General features: G+C 33.1%; 2 protein-coding genes across 2 annotated transcripts; both read left to right on the top strand.

Annotated features, from left to right (window-relative positions):
* Positions 1-16461: 16461 nt before the first annotated feature.
* LOC126587811 (protein TIFY 5A-like) lies at positions 16462-17520 on the top strand. Its single transcript, XM_050252885.1, has 2 exons — positions 16462-16769; positions 17107-17520. Exons 1-2 carry the CDS (start codon positions 16635-16637, stop codon positions 17314-17316), a joined length of 345 nt encoding a protein of 114 aa, XP_050108842.1. The 5' UTR covers positions 16462-16634; the 3' UTR covers positions 17317-17520.
* Positions 17521-22446: 4926 nt separating this feature from the next.
* LOC126587810 (protein TIFY 5A-like) lies at positions 22447-23380 on the top strand. The gene is made up of 2 exons (XM_050252884.1): positions 22447-22709; positions 22976-23380. Exons 1-2 carry the CDS (start codon positions 22536-22538, stop codon positions 23183-23185), a joined length of 384 nt encoding a protein of 127 aa, XP_050108841.1. The 5' UTR covers positions 22447-22535; the 3' UTR covers positions 23186-23380.
* The last annotated feature ends 359 nt before the right edge of the window (positions 23381-23739 follow it).

Below are 23739 nucleotides of genomic sequence, written 5' to 3'. Positions count from 1 at the left end.
TTCCAAGTGAGTTATACATGCTTTTATTTCATGTCACATTCTTAATTATATTAGTTAAGCTTATAATTAAGGTGTGATTCACGTTCTAAACCAAGGTTTACGTTAATCCTTGGGTTGGGGCATGACAGACATGTGTCAACATCAGAAGCCAATCACAACACGACACGTGTCAATGTCAGAATGAAACTAGAAACTCTCTTCTATAAATAAAGATCATTCTCTCACAATATTTCCGAATGTCATTTGTACTAAATCATTCACTTGTACTCACTAAATAAGAGCTTGAACCTATGTACTTGTGTAAACCCTTCATAATTAATGAGAACTCCTCTACTCCGTGGACGTAGCCAATCTGGGTGAACCACGTACATCTTATGTTTGCTTCCCTATCTCTATCCATTTACATATTTATCCATACTAGTAACCGAAGCAATCTAGCGAAGGTCACAAACTCAACAAATCTATAGTTTCATATTTTGTGATGGGCAGCCTAAAATGCCTTAGAAACCAAGGGTCTTAATTATTCAAAGCAACAAACAAGTGAAAGAAATATTTGAGGAAACAAGTTTATTCTCATTAGGAAAATGTTTGGTTGCTTGTATGGACAGAATCATTTGTCTTTGTATGCAAATTATAATTTAACATGCGTGCATAAACTTAAGAGTTAACATTTTGTATTTTTATCGAGTCTTTTTTAATTTTTTTTTTTTGAAATTGTGAGACTATGGTTGACATGTAACAAGGAATACCTCGTGCAAAGAAGCATTTTCCCACTAAGTGGGGTTAGCTATATGAATCCTAGAACGTCATTGCGCTCGGTTCTGTGTCATGTCATCCGTTAGATCCAAGTACTCTAAGTCTTTTCTTAGAGTCTCTTCCAAAGTTTTCCTTGGTCTTCCTCTACCCTTTCGACCTTGGACCTTTGTCCTGTAGTCGCATCTTCTAACCGGAGCATCAGTATGCCTTCTTTGCACATTTTCAAACCACCGTAACCGATTTTCTCTCATCTTTCCTTCAATTTCGGCTTCTTCTACTTTACCTCTGATATCCTCATTCCTAATCTTATCCTTTCTTGCGTGCCCACATATCCAACGAAGCATCCTCATCTCTGCTACACCCATTTTATGTACGTGTTGATGCTTCACTGCCCAACATTCCGTGCCATACAGCATCGCCGGCCTTATTGCCGTCTTATAAAAAATTTCCTTGAGCTTCAGTGGCAAACAACAATCACCCAACACGCCGAATGCACTCTTCCACTTCATCCATCCAGCTTGTATTATATGGTTGATGTCTCCATCTAATTCTCCATTCTTTTGCAAGATAGATCCTAGGTAGCGAAAACGGTTGCTCTTTGGTACTTCCTGATCTCCAATCCTCACCCCTAACTCATTTGGGCCTCCATTTGCACTGAACTTGCACTCTATATATTATGTCTTTGATCGGCTTAAGTGAAGACCTTTAGATTCTAACACTTTTTTCTAAAGGTTAAACTTCACATTTACCCCTTCCTGAGTTTCATCTATCAACGCTATATCGTCTATGAAAAGCATACACCAAGGAATATCATCTTGAATATGTCCCGTTAACTCATCAATTACTAATGCAAAAAGGTAAGGACTTAAGAATGAGCCTTGATGTAACCCTACAGTTATGGGAAAGCTTTCGGTTTGTCCTTCATGAGTTCTTACGGCAGTCTTTGCTCCATCATACATATCCTTTATAGCTTGGATATATGCTACTCGTACTCATTTCTTCTCTAAAATCCTCCAAAGAATGTCTCTTAGGACCCTATCATACGCTTTTTCCAAATCTATAAAGACCATGTGTAAATTCTTTTTTCTATCTCTATATATTTCCATCAATCTTCATAAGAGATGGATTGCCTCCATGGTTGAGTGCCCTGATATGAACCCGAATTGATTGTCCGAAACCCGTGTCTCTTGCCTCAATCTATGCTCAATGACTCTCTCCCAAAGCTTCATTGTATGACTCATTAGCTTAATACCCCTATAGTTCATGCAATTTTGTACGTCGCCCTTATTTTTGTAGATAGGCACCAAAGTGCTCTTTCGCCACTCATTTGGCATCTTCTTCGTTTTCAAAATCCTATTGAAAAGGTCTGTGAGCCATGTTATACCCGTCTCTCCCAAGACTTTCCACACTTCGATCGATATATCATCTGGACCCACTGCTTTTCTATGCTTCATCTTTTTCAAAGCTACAACCACTTCTTCTTTCTTGATTCGGTGGTAAAATGAGTAGTTTATACACTCTTCCAAATAGTATTCACCAATTAAAAAATAATAATACATCTACCACACGGCTATATAGCCTATATTGTGTTATAAGTTTATTAATATTATAACACATGCATCTATTCATTAATATTTTATAAAATATAAGGACTTGTTTGAAAGTGTTCTTAAAATGATTGAAAGTGTTTTCAGAGAAAATATTTTTAGGTTCCAAAAGCATTTGAAGTACTTCATAGAAAAATCATTAGTTATGTGTTTCTTTCATGAAGTACTTCAAATGCTTTTTCAGGATTCACTTTTGTAACTTTTTACTAAGGATTACAAAAGCATTTTCACAAAAATCGTTTTCAGTCATTTTAAAAACATTTTCAACATACCCTAAATTTACACATTTGCCTATATAACAACACGTGAATTAAAAATTCCATAGCGCCACGATGATCCCACCGTTCCTCTTTTATTTAGAATGTTCATTTATGTATAATATTTAGTTTAAGATTCCCCATAATAATGTTGGTGCATCCAAAAGGAAAAGCCAAGAATATTAGTTGTTTTGGGTGAAACCTTTTACGTATTTAAATGTTATAACTCAAAACATGTTTTTGTTTGCTTTATTAAGCTTATCGTTTGGCTTAAAATGATCATTGTTTGCACTTATAATTATTTAAGGAAACTTTAAAAAAAAAAATATCTATCAATTGTTTTTTCTGTGCTTGAATTGTCCATCAATTGTTAATAGAAAAAAGTATTGTATTCGGAGCCTCTGCTTTTTAAGGTGAGATGCTTTTTACTAATAAATTATTTTCTTCGTGCAAGGTGCTAATTAGCAATTAAAAACTAGAGACTTACTTAACATCAATGGGGGAGCTAGAATTTTTTTACCGGGTGGGCTAGCTTAAAGATTTAAATCTTTATAAGCAAAGAAAAATTTTCACATTATCAGCTAGCTTAAGAAAATTTTCACAAGATGAGCCAAGAATTTTCGTTATTCAAACAAATTCAAACTTGTGCATGTACAAGAAGGGATGAGAAAAAAGATATGAGAAAAATAGATGGTTTGTAAACTGTATTATATAATTAAACCAAGAGAATTCGAATCAATAACTAAATATATGGTGGGCCACATTCGAAAATCAGTAAAAACTACATGTAAAATTTTATTTTCTACCGAAAGCTATCTAGGCTACAGCCTAGGGTAGCCCTTAATGTGGCTCCACCGGTGCTTAACACATAAATGAAGAAATAATAGAAGTAATATAAGAACTAGAGACTTAGGGGGCGTTTGTTTGCCCTCACTAAATTTCCTTGGATTGGACTGGCTTAGCTGGGATTGCTAGCCAGTGTTTGGTGCGAACAAGGACTACCGTTAATGAGACTAAGTCGGACTCGCACCGACTAAGTCTTTCGTTAGGTCGTCTTAGCGAGGATCCCCAATAGGTATGGGATTGCTAATCCCGTTCCCAAATCTGATTCGTTTGCCCGTTGCATCGTCTGCAAGCGTTCTTCTCTGCAACACCGTTTGCCCACCCCCCATATCTGAAACAAAAGCCTCACCCACTGCCTAAATCTCAAAATCCAACCACAAAATTAAAAAAATAAAAAACGCAAAACAATAACAACAACCAAATCCAACCACCAAATTCAAAGTCCACCCCGTGCCAGAAAATTCTGAGATGGCTTTGCAGGCAGAGAAGCCAAATCATGTATCAGATGGAAGAGAGATCCGAAAATTTTTGGAAGAAAAAAAAATGAGGAAGGTGGAGATGCTTAATGGCGGCAAGAGGGTGAAGATGATGAGCTTTTTTTTGAAGGATTTGTGATGAGCTTCACACCTGCGTTGTGCAGGAAAATGAGGGAGAAAAGAAGAAATGGACGGAGCCAGAAGGAGAAAAGAAGAGATGATTCCAGAGTGATAGTTTTCCAAGAGAAAAAAAGGTTAAAAGGTTGATTAAATAATAAAATATTATTATGTATGCATCAAATAATATAAAATATTACAATATATACATTAAATATTATAATATATTATAATATATGCATTAAATAATATAATATTATAGTTTGTTTATTATCCGATTTTATAGTCCAACACTGCACCAAACGCTTCATTAAGTTAGTCCAGCTTAGTCTAGTCTAAGCCAGTCCAACTTAGTCCCAGCAGCTAGTCCAGTCCGAGACAGTCCGGTGCAACAAACGCACCCTTAGTTCGCTAATGAAGATATCAAAGTCAAACAATTTTAAGTGAATGAAACTGAAAAATTCATAGACCAAAATATATCGCTTTCGTCAATTGTTTTCAGCAAAAATTAGCATAGTCCCTCCGCTTGTTCTATTTTTCTTTCTTTTTTTTTTCTTTATATTATTAATAAAATCTAGTAGAGAGGTGACGAGCGCAGGGTTTCTAGGTGCAACGGTTATTTCTCTTTCGATGGAGGGTTGGTGCTTTGCACACAATTGTTAACGAAGAGTTAAATGTCGCCTATTCCTTCTCTACAAAATTCATGTAAAAAAAAAAAGATATGAAAGTCAAAGAAAAGTACAATTAAGATAGGCTAATTATATTAACACTCCACAAATTGTTGAATACACCCCACAAACTTAATACACCTCACATTTGCTTTTTCACTTAAAAATTATCTTAATACACCTCACTTACTTTCCCATAATACCCCCACACCCCACATTCTTAGTATACATCTTATATTTTGTACATACACCCCACATTTTCTTTACACCCCACATTTCTCAAATCTTATAACACTCATTTTTAATTTTCAGGGATTGAATCTAACCATATGAACACTAAAAGATGAATATGAATATAGAAGTTTAAATAATGCAGGAAACGCAAGATTAAATAATTATCGATGTCATCGAAATCACTAAAACAATGAAAACTATGAAGTCTTACCTCATGTGAAACTCCTGAAACATCGATTTCATGTTCCATTCGTCAAAAATAATTTTTCTTAATCAACATGTTTGATAGTTGAGAAGATAAATAATACGCTAAAAGTGATTTAGGGTGTATTTAAAAATCTTTATTTTTTTTTAAAACCTAATAAGGTCAAAATTGTAATTGCATAGTGGAGTAAATAAGTTATTTAATATTAAATTTTAATGTGTGGTGCATTCAACATTTTGTGGGGTGTTAATATAAAAACCCTTAAGATAAGCACTACGTTATTAATCTGTCCTTATTAATATTCTCTTTTGTTAATCACTATATACTAATAAATTATTACGTATTTAACGTTTATCATGTGAATAATATGAATAGTATAAACAACGGTTGATTCATGATAATATTATTAGTCCTCCTATTATGACGTCTCTCTCGGGGATATGATGAAGTCGATAACCATGCCTCAGTATTTTTGGCGCATTTGGCGGAACGTCTTGATCCCACAATAATCACGCTCAAGGAGAATCTTAGATTAAAGTTGAAGAGTATAATATAATGATGTGACTATAAACACTTCCATACACGTTCTCCTCGTTCTAATCTTATATATAAACAAAACAACAAGCTTTTCCAAGATTCCTAATTAAAGATTAAGCAATAGGTCATTCATTCCATTAAATTAAACAACAACAAAGCTTTATACCATTAAAGGGTTCGATTGTATGAATTATATAACTCTATTGCGCTCTGTTTTACACCAAGTCTTCCGTTAGCTTGAAGTACTTTATAATTTTCTTATAATCATTCATAGTCTTCCTAGATTTTCCTCTACCTCTTTTGCTATGAGTATTCGTCACATAGTTGCATCTTCTAACCGGAACATCTGTAAGTCTTCAGTACAAGTATCCAAACAATCTTAACCGCCTTTCTCTGATTTTATCTTTAATTACTCTCACTCCTACTTTAGTTCGTATATCCTCGTTTAATCATATCTTTTCACGTGTGCCTACACATCCAACGAACCATTAAATTAAATTGATGTACCAAAATGTAATTGTAATTTTTTATATAGGAAACTTCATTCTAATCCTTGGCAAATATGACTTTTAAACTAAAACCATAAGAAGATCAAAATCTAATTCTAGTCCCATTATACATTAATCACCTCATTTATTAATTATATTTTGATGTTTTAATTATTTCTCTTTTTCTTCCTAATTTTAATGTATTAATTATATTTCATTTATAATTTTCATTTTCATTTCGTTCATCATAATATATTTTGTTGTAGACATTTAGATAAACTAATTTTTGTTATACAATATATTTCAATATACTTTGTCTTCTTCATTTAGGTACATTAATTCATTTCATATATTTTAGTATATCAATTTCGGTACACACATTTAGGTACATTAATTCACTATATACATTTTGGTAAATAAATTTCGATACTAATATTTAGGTACATTAATTCAATATAATATATTTCGTACTAACATTTAAGTATGTTATTTGAGACTTCAAGTATGAAGAATGTTAAATAAAATTAATAAATTTAAAAAACATTTTTTGGTAAAAAAATAAATTAAAATGTATATATTAATAAGTTCAAATGTTTAATGGGAGACATTGAATGAAATACTCATTAATTAATTTGAATTAAGAACACATCAAGGAAATATAATCAATATGTAATCTAACATTAAATTTTTATTATTTTTCAATTATTTTCAAAAATTGAAGTTAAAAACTCCTGTTTTATATCGGGTCCCATGCCGTACAAACCTTTGCCAAACCATGCCAATTTTAAATCCCACCAAAATATTCTCTTCTTTGCCATTAATTGATTTAAATTAAGAAAAAGAGCTTCTACTTTTTTCATGTGAAATCCGAGTTGTAACAACTTGATGTGTAATGACCAATACAATGATGCCACGCCGGTGATGTGTAAAGACGAATATGATGATGCCACTAAGTTTGGACTCTCTTTTTAGCGTTTATTTTTTTTGGTTAAACGATAAATTTGTTTAATTAGATGTTAATTAGAGAGCCAACGGATTCAAACTGACGTTGTGATACAAAAGTAATATTCATCTTCACTATTATAGTAAATGATCACTCGGCATTATTTTTATTAATTATTTTTAGGATTTGTTTTTTACTAGTTTAATTGAAGATGAGAAAAAGGGCGATATCGTTAGTGGCCACGTGTTGAAAGATTATAGGCTGGCACGAATATGGTCTACAGAACCCACCCCACAAGTTCCGGTGTTTCGTCGAGGCATTCATCACGTGCATGAAAATAACAAGTTGAAGTTGCATTTTATTTAGGTGGACAAAAACGTAAACCGCCATCGTTGGGAGAAATTTTTGATTGTGATGGGAACATAGATAGTACATTACGTGTTCTTGGTGAAAAAATTTATTTTTTTAAGTTATTAACTTTTTAACACACATATCCTACTATTTATATAGTGACACGTGATGTACTACCTCGTGTGCCGATCACATTAAAATATCTTTCGAAGGTTGGCAACTGAATTTCTAGGAAACCTGCACCGCCGCCAACCCATGGTCCAAATCCTCCTGGCAGGTTGGGCTGCACCGCCGCCAACCCAAAGTTGACCGTAAAATTATAACTAAAGCTTTTGATTTTTTTGGATAATGCGAAAACAAATATTTTGTAAATAAAAGTATGTAATAGTATAGTACTCAAATCTTGATACAAGCAACTGAGGTTACTATTCCTTTTTTCAATCGTGCAATTCCAAAAACCATATTACCATGGCAATATTTGAATAACATTTTAGACTATACCAAGAGTTGTTACACTATACCAACAATACTTAGACTATTCTTCTTCTTCTTCCTTCACACAACCTTCATCGATGTAACTTATTCAGCTATTTCCTCCTTCCTCAACACCTAATCTCGAGGTGTTGCCCCAAAATCTTTCGTAGAACCTTAAAAATTGATCCCTCAAAAGTTTAGTTATCGTATTAAACCGTGCCTACTAACTATTTTAGAAATAGTTTTTGTTGTGAAGTACCGCCTATGCCTTTTCTTTTTTCTAGTGCTTTTTATTTTAAGTGAAAGGATAAAAGAGAACAACACCACCATTTTAACATCTAAGGTAAGCTTTAACCTATACCGTTTTAATATCTTAAATCGGTCCCTGCATAGGTTAAAGTTTTTCAAAGTGCAGACCATGTCTAACCACGCAAATTGAACCCGCAAAATATTATCTTCTCTACCATTTAATTCATGCAAAATTGTTGAATGAATATTTTCCACACTTTTCATGCAGAAATGTGTAGTTGATGTAAAGATGGATAGGATCACTCCTAATTAAACTGGTGCCGTCTCCGGCTCAGCACAACTTTATTCATTGAGGATTTTGATCGCGTGCATGAAAATAAGAAGTTGAAATTATATTTTTCTCAGGCTATACACACACATAGATGTTACTAGCTAAAAATCAGGGACATTGCTAGCTAGAAATTTCTTCTAATGGAAGCAACCGGAAAAACAACTACCAAAGTCTTATTATGGTTATACCCAGTATGACAATGGAGATGATTTCAAATGATGCTATATCACAATTTCAATGTTACAAAAGTTTCAGTGTAGCAATGGAAAGAAACAAAGTGTAGAAAAAATAAAATAATACAGAAGAGTTTTCTATTTGAATGTCGAACAAGTGCACTTTTGCTTACATAATGTTTAATATCAGAGTATGTGTGATATTTGATACTTATACTTTCTTCAAATATTGCAAGTGCAAATATATATATCTGTAGTCTGCACCTTGACAATAAATTACTTAAGTTAGAGCATCTATCCCAAGTAGGCCATTGTTTGCTCCCTCCATGCTAAAAACTTGGTTTACCAAAACTGATGCTTAGAGATACAAATTTTCTTTTTTCCGGAAATTGTCTTCCAATTTTTAATGTGGTGATTCTTTTCTTCTGGTAACATGGAAGAAGAAGAAAAAAGAAACACCAAGGAATTAGTCTAGTTCTAGCGACTCCAGAGCAGTCATTTGAAAGAGTTTGAACTATACAGGAAGGAGACTATGCAAACTCTTGAAAATACATCTCACTATTAAACCCAATTTAGCTAAACCACTAACTGCAAAATTACGTTCTCTACGAACATACTGCAAATTACAACTCTAATCCTCTATAATCAAATTTCTGTACTTCAAGACAAAACCATAGAAAGAATGATTAAAGCTACACGAATTATGAATACGAGAGATCACCAAAGCAAAACCATCCTTCACAATATGGTGACTCTTGTGAGAATGTAATGTCACATCTTACTTTAATTTCCGCTACAATGTTACAATGTTGAATTATTGATAATGATGTCGGGGTGGTGGCATGCATAATGCGAAACACATGATATATATGTTCCTCATTTTAGTTGTCAAATTCTTTTAGCTTGTGTCAAAATTTGTTACAAATAATCGGTTACAGCAGTAGTACCGCTTTTTCGGTTTCTGGACCAGAAAGTGGATAATGTTCCCGGATCATTTTCTTAGGAATCCTAGGGATTCTGTGATCTGAATCGTCTATCGTATATCATACGGTCAGTTTTCATTATGTACTATTTATATTTAATTTTAAATTTTAAAATTATTTTTGACCGCACTATATACGATGGACGGTTCAGATCACATGATCTCTAGGAAAAGATCCTCTCTTTTCCAATGTTCATAACATTTCATTAAATACAACAACAGACGGATCCTTTTCTTAGGGATCCCATGATCATATGCATTTATCGTACATCATACGGTCAGAAATTATTTAAAATTTAAAATTAAATATAAATAGCATCTAACGAAAACTAACTACACGATGAATAGACATGACCACTTGATTTCCCGAATCCCCAAAAAAAGGATCTGGCAAGGATCCTTTTCCCACAACAACTATTTCTCCACAACAATATAATCACAAGTATAAATTTTTTTTATTTTTATGTTTTGACTTATATTAACTTTTTGGCATCTTGCAGTTACAATTGATAAAAAAAGTATTCGTTAAAATTTTAATTTGGAACTTCAACGAAAAGTTACCGTTATTGTTCACTTTAATGAAAAACCACATTTTTACACTAAAAAGTCAATCATAGTACTATTTAATTTACCCTTTATTTTATCCTTATCATTAAAACTCAAATATTTTTTCATTAGTTTTCCTATTTTAATAAACTCTGATGTATTTTATATGATAAGATTTTAATTATTAAATTTTAATAATTGAATTGTTAATTAATAAAAAAATCTAACGATAAAAACCAACTGTGTATAACTGCACTATAGCATATTAGAAAATCTCAAAAAAATAGAAACTATTTCATTAAAACTGACAAATAACAAATATAGTATTCAAGAGAAGGAGCCACTTAAACTACGGTACAGTGATATTTCTTTTCTCTCATAAGTGAGAAGGCTTAACTTTGATTCTCGCCAAAGGCAAATTTGAACCAAATCATTGCTAACCATTATGAGACTAAGCCCATCATTTCTCCTTAGTGTAGATAATATTGTTTGTTAAAAACAAAAAATAAATAAAAAAGGAAAAAGGAAAAACGTGCCGCTATTTAGAATCACGAGCTTGATTTTGCATATCAGAGATTTGGAGACACCACCACCTTATGTCAAGCGTGGCCACCAGTCATTGTTATGGTCAAGGGATATACAATTCAATTACATATTGAAGAAAGTTGAGGTGCTATTGTAAAACTAATTGGTAAATGCGGAGTAACCAAATTACTTTTATGCACACTTAAGGCAATGTGGTATTCATACTCTCAACACGCTCTCTCATGGGTAATGACGGAGCTAGGTAGAGAGCTACATTGGGCTCTAGCCTAGGGGAGTTTTATGCTCTAATTTATTTTACCTCATATAATTTTTCATTTTTTTTTTCCAGTTTAGCCACCTCTAGCCCACCCATATTCACATTGAAAAGCTCAATGTCATTGATCATACAACAAACTTCCTTGATCCAAATGAGTTCAATGTTATATATATTTTTTTTGTTTTTATTATCATAAGTTGGTTCAATACTGTTATTCTTTTTCTTTTTAAATTGCTTCATAGTTGTTTTTCTCATTAATTGGACAACAATAACATCTCATTTGATCATTCATTAGTCTCCTTATAGAAGTTAACTTATGCAGTAAAAATAAATAAAAATATTAGCCCATCTGATAAAAAATTCCTGACTCCGTCCTTGCTCACGGGTGGTAAATTTTCAAGTCTAACAAGTTAACAAAGGATGACGTGGATCATGTGTGGTCGTTGGACTTCACATGTGGGATAACCTGCTATGGTACCATGAAGAAAATTGAGATTCTACCATAAAACTAATTGGCAACGTGAGAGTAGTCCAATTACGTAGATCACATGTGGGACAACATGCTTTGATACAATGAAGAAGTTGAGATTCCACCATAAAATCAACTAGCAATATGGGAAGTAGCCTAATTAGTTATAAGCACATGCAAGATCCCTTTTTTCCTCTATGTGGGATTCATACTCCCAACACGCCCTCTCAGTTGTGGTGAATTTTCAAGCCTAACACGTGAATAACACATATTGAGTGACATGGATCACGTTGTGGCCGTTGGCTTCACATGTGGAACAACCTGCTATGATACCATATTAACTACATTGTGAAAAATCAAAGAATGCTGAAGAATTGAGAAAGATGACGAACTAGAAAGAGAGAGAATTGAAGAGGAAAATAAAGAAGAATGAACTTGCTTTTCTGTATTGACTGAATGATTCTTAGTTACAACAGATAGCTCATAAGCTATTTATACAAACATGCTACTAACTGACTGCTTCATAGACTTCGAATTATACTAGCAATCTAATGCACCAGATGATGTTACATGTCACCAAGTCAATTACATCACATGATAACATATGTCACTTAGAAGATTATAGGTTAATATTACAAAAGAAAGAAGATTTATAGATTAAGGTACAAAAAGATAATGAATTCAATACATTATGCACCCTATAATATAAATATATTACTAATTGTTTGTTGGAATGATGTATATGCGTTAATCGTGCATTATAAATCTTCACTCTTCTATTATACGTGCCAGTCCTCTTAGACATGAGTCTAGGTTTATCGTTCACTTTTAAAACAATAATTTGATTTGTATAAAAATAAGGAGAAATTAGGTTTACATCCTTCTTTTTTCTACTCCATTGATTAAAATCCTATTCATTTTCAATTTTTGATCAAGGTCATTGGATATTAATAACATCATTAATTATTTGAATAATAAAATATTTTTATTTTTAAATAGATTCCTTTAGTGTTAAAAATGTTACAATTAGTATATTTATATTTATGGCGAAATTTTTATCATATATTTTTATTTTTAGTTTGTACCTATTTTTAATCTATACCATTTTTTTTTTCATTTTTAATTTGTACCCATATATTAGTTTCTTTTTGTGCCCATATTTTTTAAAGTTTTATTTGTGTTTGTACCCATGTGTATACCGTCACGTAACATTATATATGTAATCAATGATTGAAAAATTACATATGGTATATTTATGTTTTATGCCTAAACTTTGTATCATATATTTATATTTTTAGTTTGTACCCACTTTTAATTTGCAACATTTTTTTAAATTTGTAGTATTTTCTTTTTAGTTTTATTTTGTACCCATGTATTAATTTCTTTTAGCGCCTATATTTTTTTTAAATTCATTTGTACTCATAATTTTTTAATCTTTTATCTGTACACTAATTTATTTATAATGTACTCATTCTTGTTTATTAATGTACCACTTTGTTCTATGTGAAATTGTTGACCCTAAAAACTACCAAGCCTACGTGGCGCGCAGGTCGAGTAATCTATGAGCTAACTACGTCCTTCGGTTGTGTGCGGGGCGTGCCAACTCGTCGGCCGAGGAGTAAAATATGTTGATGTCGTGTTGGGTGCACTGCTGACTTCTGGATCTTGCGATTGCGGCCAAGGAAGGAACTTGTCTTGACCTTCGGGTCCTAGAGCCTGAAGACAAGACTGCTAACTTAGCGAAGTTCAATATCAAATTCGGCTTCCAATGTGCCGAATGTAGTAACTCGTAACACCTCACTTCGCCAAGAATGCTGATGAGATGACCTCGACCAACAAGGATTCGGAAATCCTTCTCGACTGAGACTTGGATAAGTAACCAGTCGGCCTCGACGCAGTGCTATTTATGCCAACTGAAGATGTTGCGAGATCGGCTGATTCTACGGCGACAATGTTGTTTATGCCAACTGAAGATATCACCGGTTGCCTCCACAGTACTATTTATGCCAACTGAAGATGTGTCGGCGAAAAAGAAAATAAAAAAAATCTCAAAGTTGTTGAGATAGTTTGCGCATGGCCGTTTTGTGTGTTGAATTGGAGGTCTCTGAATAGTTGCACGGTGTCTCGTATTTATAGGAGAAAATGTTATGTGGCGCTGCTTCACGCTAGTATTTGATTTCAACTCAAACTCACTAGCTAGAACTTTAGTCAACGACTTCTCTCAAAGTAAATGAAAGCCTATCCTTCAAATACCATCATCCTCTGACTCTGTTTCAGAGACTCCTAGTCCAACAAGAACTCAATTTCCATCACATTGATCCATGTGTAGCCATGCACAGATAACAATAATCCCAAAAAGCACACCACGTGACCAAAACCACAACATCAGAAAGGCATATCCCATCTATACTTTAGATGATAATTATCCCATCTGCATCCATATTTATATGCTCCATTCACCATGACTTTTCAAACCTCATTTAAACCACCACCTCGGGATGCTAGTTCCTGGCACCTACACCAAAATGTTTATCCATATTTAAATATATAATAATCAATTTGCAGCATACAAATCATCCACACTGATCCCATCCACATATTCATACGCCAAACATCCAGATCAACTTGAATTATGCCACCGTATTCCCAGCTTGGAGATCTCTCATAATACATTATTATTAAAAGATTATGATAAAAATCATAACATTATCTTTTAATAATAACAAAATGATCTTTATCTTTCTATCTAACGGTTGGGAGCCATGCTCACTCAACGGCCTTGATTGCACGGGCCGATGGTGTAAATTTGGATCCAAACAGAAATGTACCAATTTTTTTGTAAAATGTACCAATTTTTTTAACACTATGGATACATTCTTTTGCCATTTATTATTTCTTATTTTTGCATAGTTTTTTTTATCCATTTATTCAATTAAAATGTTTGAATTTTTGTATTGTAACAGTTTCTAATAGTATATAATGAGGGATTTTAAATTTATAGGATTATAAATCTCATAAAATATCAAACAATTAATGTCAAAACTATAAAACTATAAAACTATAAATATTAATTGTAATATAATGAGGTGTACAAAGTCAATGGACTTTAATCAAACTTTGAATACCATTAAGGTTTTAGTCAAATAATGTTAAGGATTAGGGACCGCATCCAAAGTATCTCTAAAAATAATGATAATTTGGAATATTACATTTGAACCCGAATACCGAAAGGACCGTGCCAGACAAAATTGTGGTTTGATACATTTCAGTTTTTTATTGGTTTCGGTATCATACTAAACCGAACTCCATATAACCAATACGGATCATTTTGTGTTTCTGAAATCGAATCGAACCGAACTGAACTAAATGATTTGTTTTAATTTTGCTTTGAGTTAATCATTTGAAACTTTGTGCATAGCAACAACATAATTATCCCTCATAAAAGTTAAACATATTAGAACTAGTAGGTGTCATTGCCTTGCTGCTCTCCCTCTCATCTCCTCTAGTTAGCCTAGTGATTTCCTTCTCTCTTTTTTTATAAAAAAAGACCAACTGATGGTTTCGTTACGGCAGTCCACAATTTCAGAGACCAAGAAAACTCACAGAGATATTTTAGTTTGAAAATCCACATGTATGTTTTAAAATGATTTTAAATAGGCTAAAATTTTGACACTGTTCGATAATAAAACCATACCACAACTGAACGTTATAGTAGTAGTACAATACCAAAACTTAAAAACGACGAAACCGAACCGATAAAGAATTTCGATATTGGTATTAGTCCAACCGAACCGTACTATACCACGTCCAGCCCTACTAGCCATTAGTCTAATGGTCTTTTTTCCACACTGTTGAAAGAAGTTCCGTATCTTACTAACCAATTCCATTAGGAACACCCTAGTGTTGAATAAAAATTGGATTCTTCCTAAATGTCCCAAATTAAGCAACAGTTTTACTTTAAAATTCAGCAGGAAAAAGAATTGCAATGTTTTTTAATAGACCCCAAAAGAGAAAGATATATGCTGAGAAGCAAAGGCTTTACCTACGATACGAGGCTTATCAGCCCCACAGATACTTGTCTAATTTTAAATTATTTGTTAATTAAAAAGAAGAAGGCAAATATCTTAAGACGTCTAGTTGTAATTTTATATTTAATTGTCGCTTATGGTTTTGATTAATGAATTTTCTAGTATTAAAGTACGAGGTCGTAAATTATTAATATTATTATTGTTTGGTCAAATAATAGGTTTTGTTAGATTAAGTGTTAGATTATCCACTAACGAAGTTTAAACATACGTCATCATGCAAAAGCTCAGTATATTTGGCCACTTGCATGAGGTTATAAATTATTAGGTTACAAAGAATTAAAGAAACAACTGGAAAATTAAACCCAATTTATTAAAGCTGGTAAATGACGGATTGTGAGGCTTCCTTCAAACTAAAAATTGAAGATCTCGAGTTTGAAACCAGACTTGTGGCCAATGGAGGCTGAAATACTTATATGAGTCTTCTCCTCCAAAATAGATGAATAACCATGACTTACAACCCGTTGTCCATTTAAAAAAAAAATCACAAATATATTTTTCACACACACCGTGCATGTTCAATTCATCTAACCCTTTTTTATACACAGAAAACCAAATTCAAAGTCCCAATCCTACTCCGAAAGTCCCATCTTCTTTGTAATTTTGCACAAAATGTTTAAAATAATACAAATAAAAAAAAAGTGGCAAGTTGTTGCTCCTGATGGAGAAAGGTGGTGCCGACTCCGAGCACGTGCGTGAATAAGAAAGCGCTGTAAATTTCAGAAAACCAAAAACCGCACACGGAAAATAAAAGGCGGCAGCAGCAGAGCAATTTTTGGTTGATAAATAAAAGGAAAGGGCACGTTAAACTTATTAAAGCACGTTTAAAATACGCATATTATATTGGTCTTAAGTGTGTGTTATTGTAGGCCCCTTTTTATATCCCTTTTATATATATATATATATATATATATAAAGCCATATAATTCACAACCTTTTCCATAACTCACAATTCATCTTCAATTCTCTTAGATCTTGATTCTTCATCCTTCTTCAGAATCTTGGTTTTTTGGTAATTTTGAGTCTAAACCCTAAATCAACATGAGGAGGAACTGCAATTTGGAGCTTCAGTTATGTTTTCCAGGTGCTAATGAAACCCAGCAACAAGAACAGCAGCAGCAGATGACCATATTTTACAACGGAATAGCGTGCGTTCGTGATGTTACAGAGCTTCAGGTATGTCATGAGTTTGTTTAATTCTTTGTTTCTTAATTTGTAACCTAAAACGCGAGACGATCTAGTTTCGTGCATTTAGATTTCTTCGGTTAAGTTTCAATGTTAATCAACAACTGTTGTTCATGAAAATCTAGGAGTGTATCGTTAATAAAATATAGATAGAGCAAAGTAGGTTAGAATTCAGAGATAAAAGTGCTGTAGTGAGCCTTGGCTGTGTTATGGCTCATGCCAGTGCTGACTCTCTAAGATGATCTGCCAACCCCAATAACTATTAATCATATTAATGGAATAATTATCCACTAATAAATTAATAACTTGATTTGCTGGGATTTTGCAGGCCAGATCCATCATTTTTCTTGCAAACAAAGAAATGGAAGAAAGGGTGAAGAGTCCACTTACTCCAAGTGGATCATCAGAACCACCTACACCAACTGTGATGTCTCCGCTGTGTAGCCCCGTTGCCGGTATGTCTATGAAGAGATCACTCCAAAGGTTTTTGCAGAAGAGAAAGCATCGGACTCAAGCAACATCTCCGTACCATCACTAGGAATTAAGGCACTTGAATTTATTATTTATGATTGGTATTTTTTCGTTTTCAGTTAGAGGGAGAACGATTTATCGAAGAGAGCTTTTTGTAAATTAGTTAATTCTAAGCGCTTCAAATTATCGTGTTGGAGACATCATATATACAATATTGTATGGTTGATGTTAGATCTTTGTTGTCACATAGTGTTCTTTTGATATCGGATTACGACATGACTTCATTTTTTTTTTTTTTTTTTTTTATTTTTTTTTATTTTTTTTTGTTCTTTTGTAGATGAGGGAGATGATAAAACTGACTATGCTTATTTCTTATATTTTATATCATTAATGAATAATATTATATCCATCCTGAAAATTACACAAATAAATTACCTATTAGAATTTTAAAAATATAACAACTTCAGAATTCTTCATGGCTTGTTTTGGTCACATGATTCAATAATTTTCATTACAGATGATGCTTTACCGCAGTAGTGAAAAACAATTATGTCTATGCATCATGATGTGGATTTAATTCTTCCCAATTCTCCTTCCCCTAACAACTAACTGTTAAACTCAGTAATGCTATCGATTGTCGAAAAAAAATTTCATTCAGTGACCAATAAAAAAACAAGCATTATTCACAACATTGTATATTTTTAATGATAGTAAATTAGCAATCCTAGAGTGAAAAAAAAAAAAACAATTGTATGGACCCAAATAACATTTATGGCCCGAGCTCATAACCTACCTCGGCCCAATGTATGCAACATTAGGAATCTTAGAATATTCCCAAGAAGAGCATGGCCCAATAGAATTCAGCCGAGTCCTATCAGGAAATAGTTTCATCCGGATAAGAGAGACGGTCAAATCTTAGTGTAATAAGGAATCCTCAGAGATCACTTATGCTTCGAATAAGGGGAGATACCAAGAATCAAGGGTTGAATCTAGGTGATAATAATAAGGGGAGATACCAAGAATCAGGGGTTGAATCTAGGTGATAATAAAGCCATATTCATAGTCCTACATAGACCAGGATTGGCCGCAGCCTCTTCAGATTTGATGAAGGAATTGAAGTCTGAATAGAACTTTACTTCGGCCACAAGGAATTCCTACTATAAATAGAGAGGGGAGTGCATCATTCAAGTCCCCTCCAAATCAACACACAAATTTGCCATGCGCAAACTTTTGCTCTACACAAGACCTCTTAAACATCTTGAGATTTTTATTTTACCATTTTTCCCGCCAACATATTTTCAATTTGGATAAACAACACTGTGTTGGCAATCGACAACATCTTCAATTTGGATAAACAGCACTGGAGCCATAGAATCAGCCGACTAAGGAGCACTTTTAGTTTGGATAAACAACACTGCTTCAAGACCGACTAGTTATCTATCCAAATCTTGGTCAACAAGGATTTCCTGAGTCCTTGTTGGAAAAAGTCATCTCATTAGCCTTCTCGGCGAAGTGAGGTTTCACTAGGTTACTTATCATTCGGCACACTGAAAGCCGACAAAGTTCGGCATTCAGACGACCGAACCATATTTACAATCAAGACACACATCTGTTTTGAGTACTTGTGTCCTTACAGTTTGGTACCAATTCGACATACTTATATTCTCACAAATATAATTACAATCGTCGAACCCCACGCCAACGATTCATGAACTTCACAAAACTAGCAACCTTGTTTTCATGCTCTATAACCCAAAGGCCAAGACGTGTTCCTTCCTCAACCGGTCGCAAGATTTAGAAGTCATCATCGCGCCCAACGTTACATCAACATACATTTCACTCCTCGCCCGAGCTCAACCAATGAGTTGGCACTCCCCATTCAATCGAATAACGTAGTTAGCTTATTAGTTATTTGGATTGTGCTAGCACGTAGGCTAAGTAGTTTTTAGGGTCAACAAAAACAGACATAATTAAATTTTTTTTATATACATATAGATAAACACTATAAAATATACAAGTGGAAACACTATTCATAAATTCTCTCTATTAACTACATTGAAATATTTGAGAATCGAAGAGAAAATGGAGAAGAAAGAGTAATTGGGAAAAACTGAACTATAAAGAATTTAGAGAGAGAAATATGATATTTGTATATTAACTTAAAAGAATGATGATTACACACTCTGTTTTTATAAAATAGAAAGCTTAACAACTCTAATCAAATATTAACAAATTTGATAACTATATTACTAACTTGTAAAACTATTTAACCAATTGTCTAACTAATGATGTGGAACCTTTAATACTCTCTAGTACAGTAGTACATGGCATGGTGCAAAAGACAACATGATTTAAACGAAAAAAATTGACGTCTTCTAGATGTCATAATTTAAGTTGACTTCTGATTGCTTCTTAAATTCTATTTTTGAGGTAATATTGTTTAATCCTGACTGTCTTTTTACGTGATATGACCAATAGTTACATATTAAAGTCCCACCACACAGTACCATACTAAACTTTGACTTATAAATAGTTATATTTTTCATAATACTAATTAATTTATTTGTGGAACCTTCACTTCTTTCGGGGGTCTCTAAGCTTACATCCCTTTATTTGCAGTTGCATTTACATCTAAATTACCCCAAAAAAATTATAATGGACAATTTTTTTTTTATAAAGTTAAGAAGTACTCCAGTAATCAACTTTACTTTAAAATTGGTTAGAAAAATAATACAATATATAACACTTAAAAAATATTATATCATGCACAAATTTACTGTGGCAAAAAAATTATGATTTTAAATAATGAACTTTTTTAAAGTAGGACTTCATAAATTATTATAGTAGCCTAGTAGGATATATGTTACAAAGAAATAATGAGAAAAAGAAACCCAATTTCTAGCTCAAACATAAGTAACTCAGTTCATCTAACACCCTTGAACTACTAAATAGGATTCTTACCCTTACATTCTCTTCCCCGCCAGTCCCTTTCTCTCTTTTGTTTCTCTTTTAGTTTTCTTTCTTTAAAGGAAATAACACAAAATATTAATGTGACTTAATCTTAAATGTTCAAATAAAAGACTACTGATAGATAAAGAAAATAGAAAGGAAGAGAATCCGAATTCTTGAACTACACCCACATTAACTAGTATAAAATAATTATTAAAAGATTGTAAATTGTAAGACACGTAACCAGTATAAAATAATTACTACAAGACTTATAAAGCGTCAAAATCAAGGTCTATATAAATAAATAAATATACAGAACTTCTGTGTTCGGTTCAAGCGTAATCAAGCCGACAAGCAGCCAGGCATAGACCCAAATTCAAAGTCCCAATTCCAGTTTGGTATTTTACATCTTTGTTTTTTTGGACAAGGATTGTCTGCCATCCTTGTTTCCGTGTTCTTATGTGCCTTTCTATTTTATATGGTTATGATTAAGCCACGTCAATATTTTATATTTTTTTTATAGAGATAATAAGATAAAAATAAATAGTAATATAAAATCTTGATGTGACTTAACCATGACCACATAAACAAGAAAACATGAGAGGGCACGAAAATAAGAAGAGCAGACAATCCTTGTCCTTGGTTTTTTTCCTATCTATTGTCCCGATCGGTACTCCTTGTCGTTTACTTGCATCGTGCGTTGAAAAATACTAAATAAATGAAAAGAGATAGGGCAGGGGAGGCAAATTGATGTTGACGATGTGGAAATTGGTACCGACTGAAAGAACACGTGAGTGAATATGAAAGCAGTGGAAATTCATGAGAGAGGATCTCGCCGGATCCTCTTTGTGAGGATCTTAAAAATCCTTCAATTACATTTATTCATAGTACAAATCCTCTTTGTGATGATCCTAAAAATCCTTCAATTACATTCATTTATCGTACATTGTCCGATCAGTTTTTATTCAGTATTGTTTATATTCAATTTTAAATAAAAAAAAATTACAATGATTTTTTACCGCATGATATACTTGCATCGTGCGTTGAAAAATACTAACTAAATGAAAAGAGATAGGGCAGGGGAGGCAAATTGATGTTGACGATGTGGAAATTGGTACCGACTGAAAGAACACGTGAGTGAATATGAAAGCAGTGGAAATTCATGTGAGAGGATCTCGCCGGATCCTCGTGAGGATCTTAAAAATCATTCAATTACATTCATTCATCGTACAGATCCTCTTTGTGAGGATCCTAAAAATCCTTCAATTACATTCATTTATCGTACATTGTCCGATCAGTTTTTATCCAGTATTGTTTATATTCAATTTTAAATATAAAAAATTACAATGATTTTTTACCGCATGATATACGATGAACAAATGTGATTGCAAGATCTTCAGGATCCGGCAATAATCAAATTTTCTTTAATTGTATGCAGCAATTTTATGAAAATCGAATGATTTGGATTGAAAATATAAAATATAACAGTTGTGAAAACCAAACCTAAAGATTAAAATATCGTAGCAGTGCATTAATTAGTTATTTTTGTTAGATATAAATTAGGGGTTCCCACTTAGTACCACAGTGGTATTATTCTTCATTTATAAGTGAGAAGTCAAATGTTTGATTCTCGCCAAAGACAAAGGCAAATTTGAATCACATTATTGCTAGTCCATTGTGAAACTAAGCCCACCCCCTCCCTTTATCTTTTGTTCAAAAAAAGAAAAAATTAGGGGCCTTGCTACACTAATACTAGTTTTATGCAAGATTTAACTTGGAGAAAGACTCATTAATTCCTTATATGCAAGATCAAACTGTTAATTTTCCGGTCCACTAAGTGATACATACCATAAAAGTCAAATTCGTAAGTTAGAGAAATTGCAGTTGTATTCACAAAATTAACACAATTATTGAGAAGTTTCCCAGTATATAAACGGGTCTCGCGCACAATGACAGAGTCTTGGTCTACCAGAATAAGCCCACATAATATTACTGTATAAACAAATAGAATTAAATGATGAAACCTAAAGAAAAAACCAAGTTTAAAAATCATGATACACGTGATTAAATGAAAAGAGGAGCTTTTTCGCCGCTAAACAGTATCTTGGTGTAAAGTGCGTGCGTTTCGTGTTTGAAGGGGTCTAGACTACAGTCACGTCTATGTGGGGCCCTTCAGTCCGCATGCTGCATGCATATGGCAGTTTTATATATAAAGTCACTCCACATCGATCTAAAACCCACTCCGCATCTATCTTCATTTGTTCTCTCTTCAATCTTCATCATCATCCTTCATTCTCTTGGTTTTGTAGTAACTTTGATTCCAAACCCTAAATTACCATGAGGAGAAACTGCAATCTGGAGCTTCAGCTTCAGCTTCATAATCCTTCTGCTGATTCCAGCTTCCCTAACCCTAATGAAACCCAGCAACAAGAACAACAGCAGCAGCAGCAGCAGCAGATGACAATTTTTTACAACAGAATGATGTGCGTTCGTGATGTTACAGAGCTTCAGGTACGTCACGTTCTTCTTTTAAAGTTTAAGATAGCTTAATCATCCAAACGTATTAAATAAGTGGACGGTTCATCATAAATATGTTATTTGGTATTTATAGGGTCGATTTTTTCAATACATTTGAGTGACTAATTGATGAATGAGCTCATCTTCCCAAGGGGGAAGTGTAAGTATTATTCAGATATTAATCATATTAATGAATAGTTATCCTCTAATAACTTATTAAATTAAACCAATAATTAATTAAATTTGTTGGTACTTTGCAGGCCAGATCCATCATTTTTCTTGCAAACAAAGAAATGGAAGAGAGGGTAAAGAGTCCATTTACTCCAAGTGGATCATCAGAACCACCTTCACCAAATTTGATGTCTCCGCTGGGTAGCCCAGTTGCTGGCACGTCTCTGAAGAGATCACTCCAAAGGTTTTTGCAGGAGAGAAAGCATCGGAATCAAGCAACATCTCCATACCATCGCTAGGAACTAAGGCACGTCAAGTTTATTATTTACGTAAATTAGATGGAGATCGACTGATCGAAGAGAGCTTTGTGTAAATTAGTTAATTCTAAGCACTTCTAGTCATCGTGTGGGAGACATCATATATACATTGTTTGGGTTGATTTTAGATCTTTAATGTTAGATGGTGTTAATTGGATTATGGCAAAACATTTTTCATTTGTTGTTCTTTTGTTGATGTGGGTGGGAGATGATATGACTGAGAAGATTACATCCATTTTGGCTAATAATTTTCCTTTTTTACACAAGTAAACCATTAGAATACAATATGTTTTAAAAAAATTGCAAAAATTCAAATAATATACCAATTTCGACATGGTTCACTAATTTCATTGGATGATAATTAACCAACTAAGAAAACAAGAATATTTAAGATGTTTTTATATAAAATTTTTTGACGAAAGTATCAGTTTAACTATACAATATACATTATATTTTATTTTGTTAGATGTTTTTATGCCAATGTTTTTTTCTTGTTCTTCTTCCGGTACAACAATACTTAGGCCTTCCATTGTAGG

The sequence above is a fragment of the Malus sylvestris genome, chromosome 10, assembly GCF_916048215.2.
Source record: "Malus sylvestris chromosome 10, drMalSylv7.2, whole genome shotgun sequence".
NCBI classification, from domain to species: domain Eukaryota; kingdom Viridiplantae; phylum Streptophyta; class Magnoliopsida; order Rosales; family Rosaceae; genus Malus; species Malus sylvestris.
The sequence above is the reverse complement of the archived record's forward strand: the minus strand, read 5'-3'. Positions and strand labels throughout refer to the sequence as shown.

Bases quoted from the DNA above. Each gene is read 5' to 3' on its own strand.
- LOC126587811 (XM_050252885.1), top strand. From the start codon at position 16,635: ATGAGGAGGAACTGCAATTTGGAGCTTCAGTTATGTTTTCCAGGTGCT. The intron at 16,770-17,106 runs GTATGTCATGAG...GGGATTTTGCAG, and splicing joins GTGATGTTACAGAGCTTCAG to GCCAGATCCATCATTTTTCT.
- LOC126587810 (XM_050252884.1), top strand. From the start codon at position 22,536: ATGAGGAGAAACTGCAATCTGGAGCTTCAGCTTCAGCTTCATAATCCT. The intron at 22,710-22,975 runs GTACGTCACGTT...GGTACTTTGCAG, and splicing joins GTGATGTTACAGAGCTTCAG to GCCAGATCCATCATTTTTCT.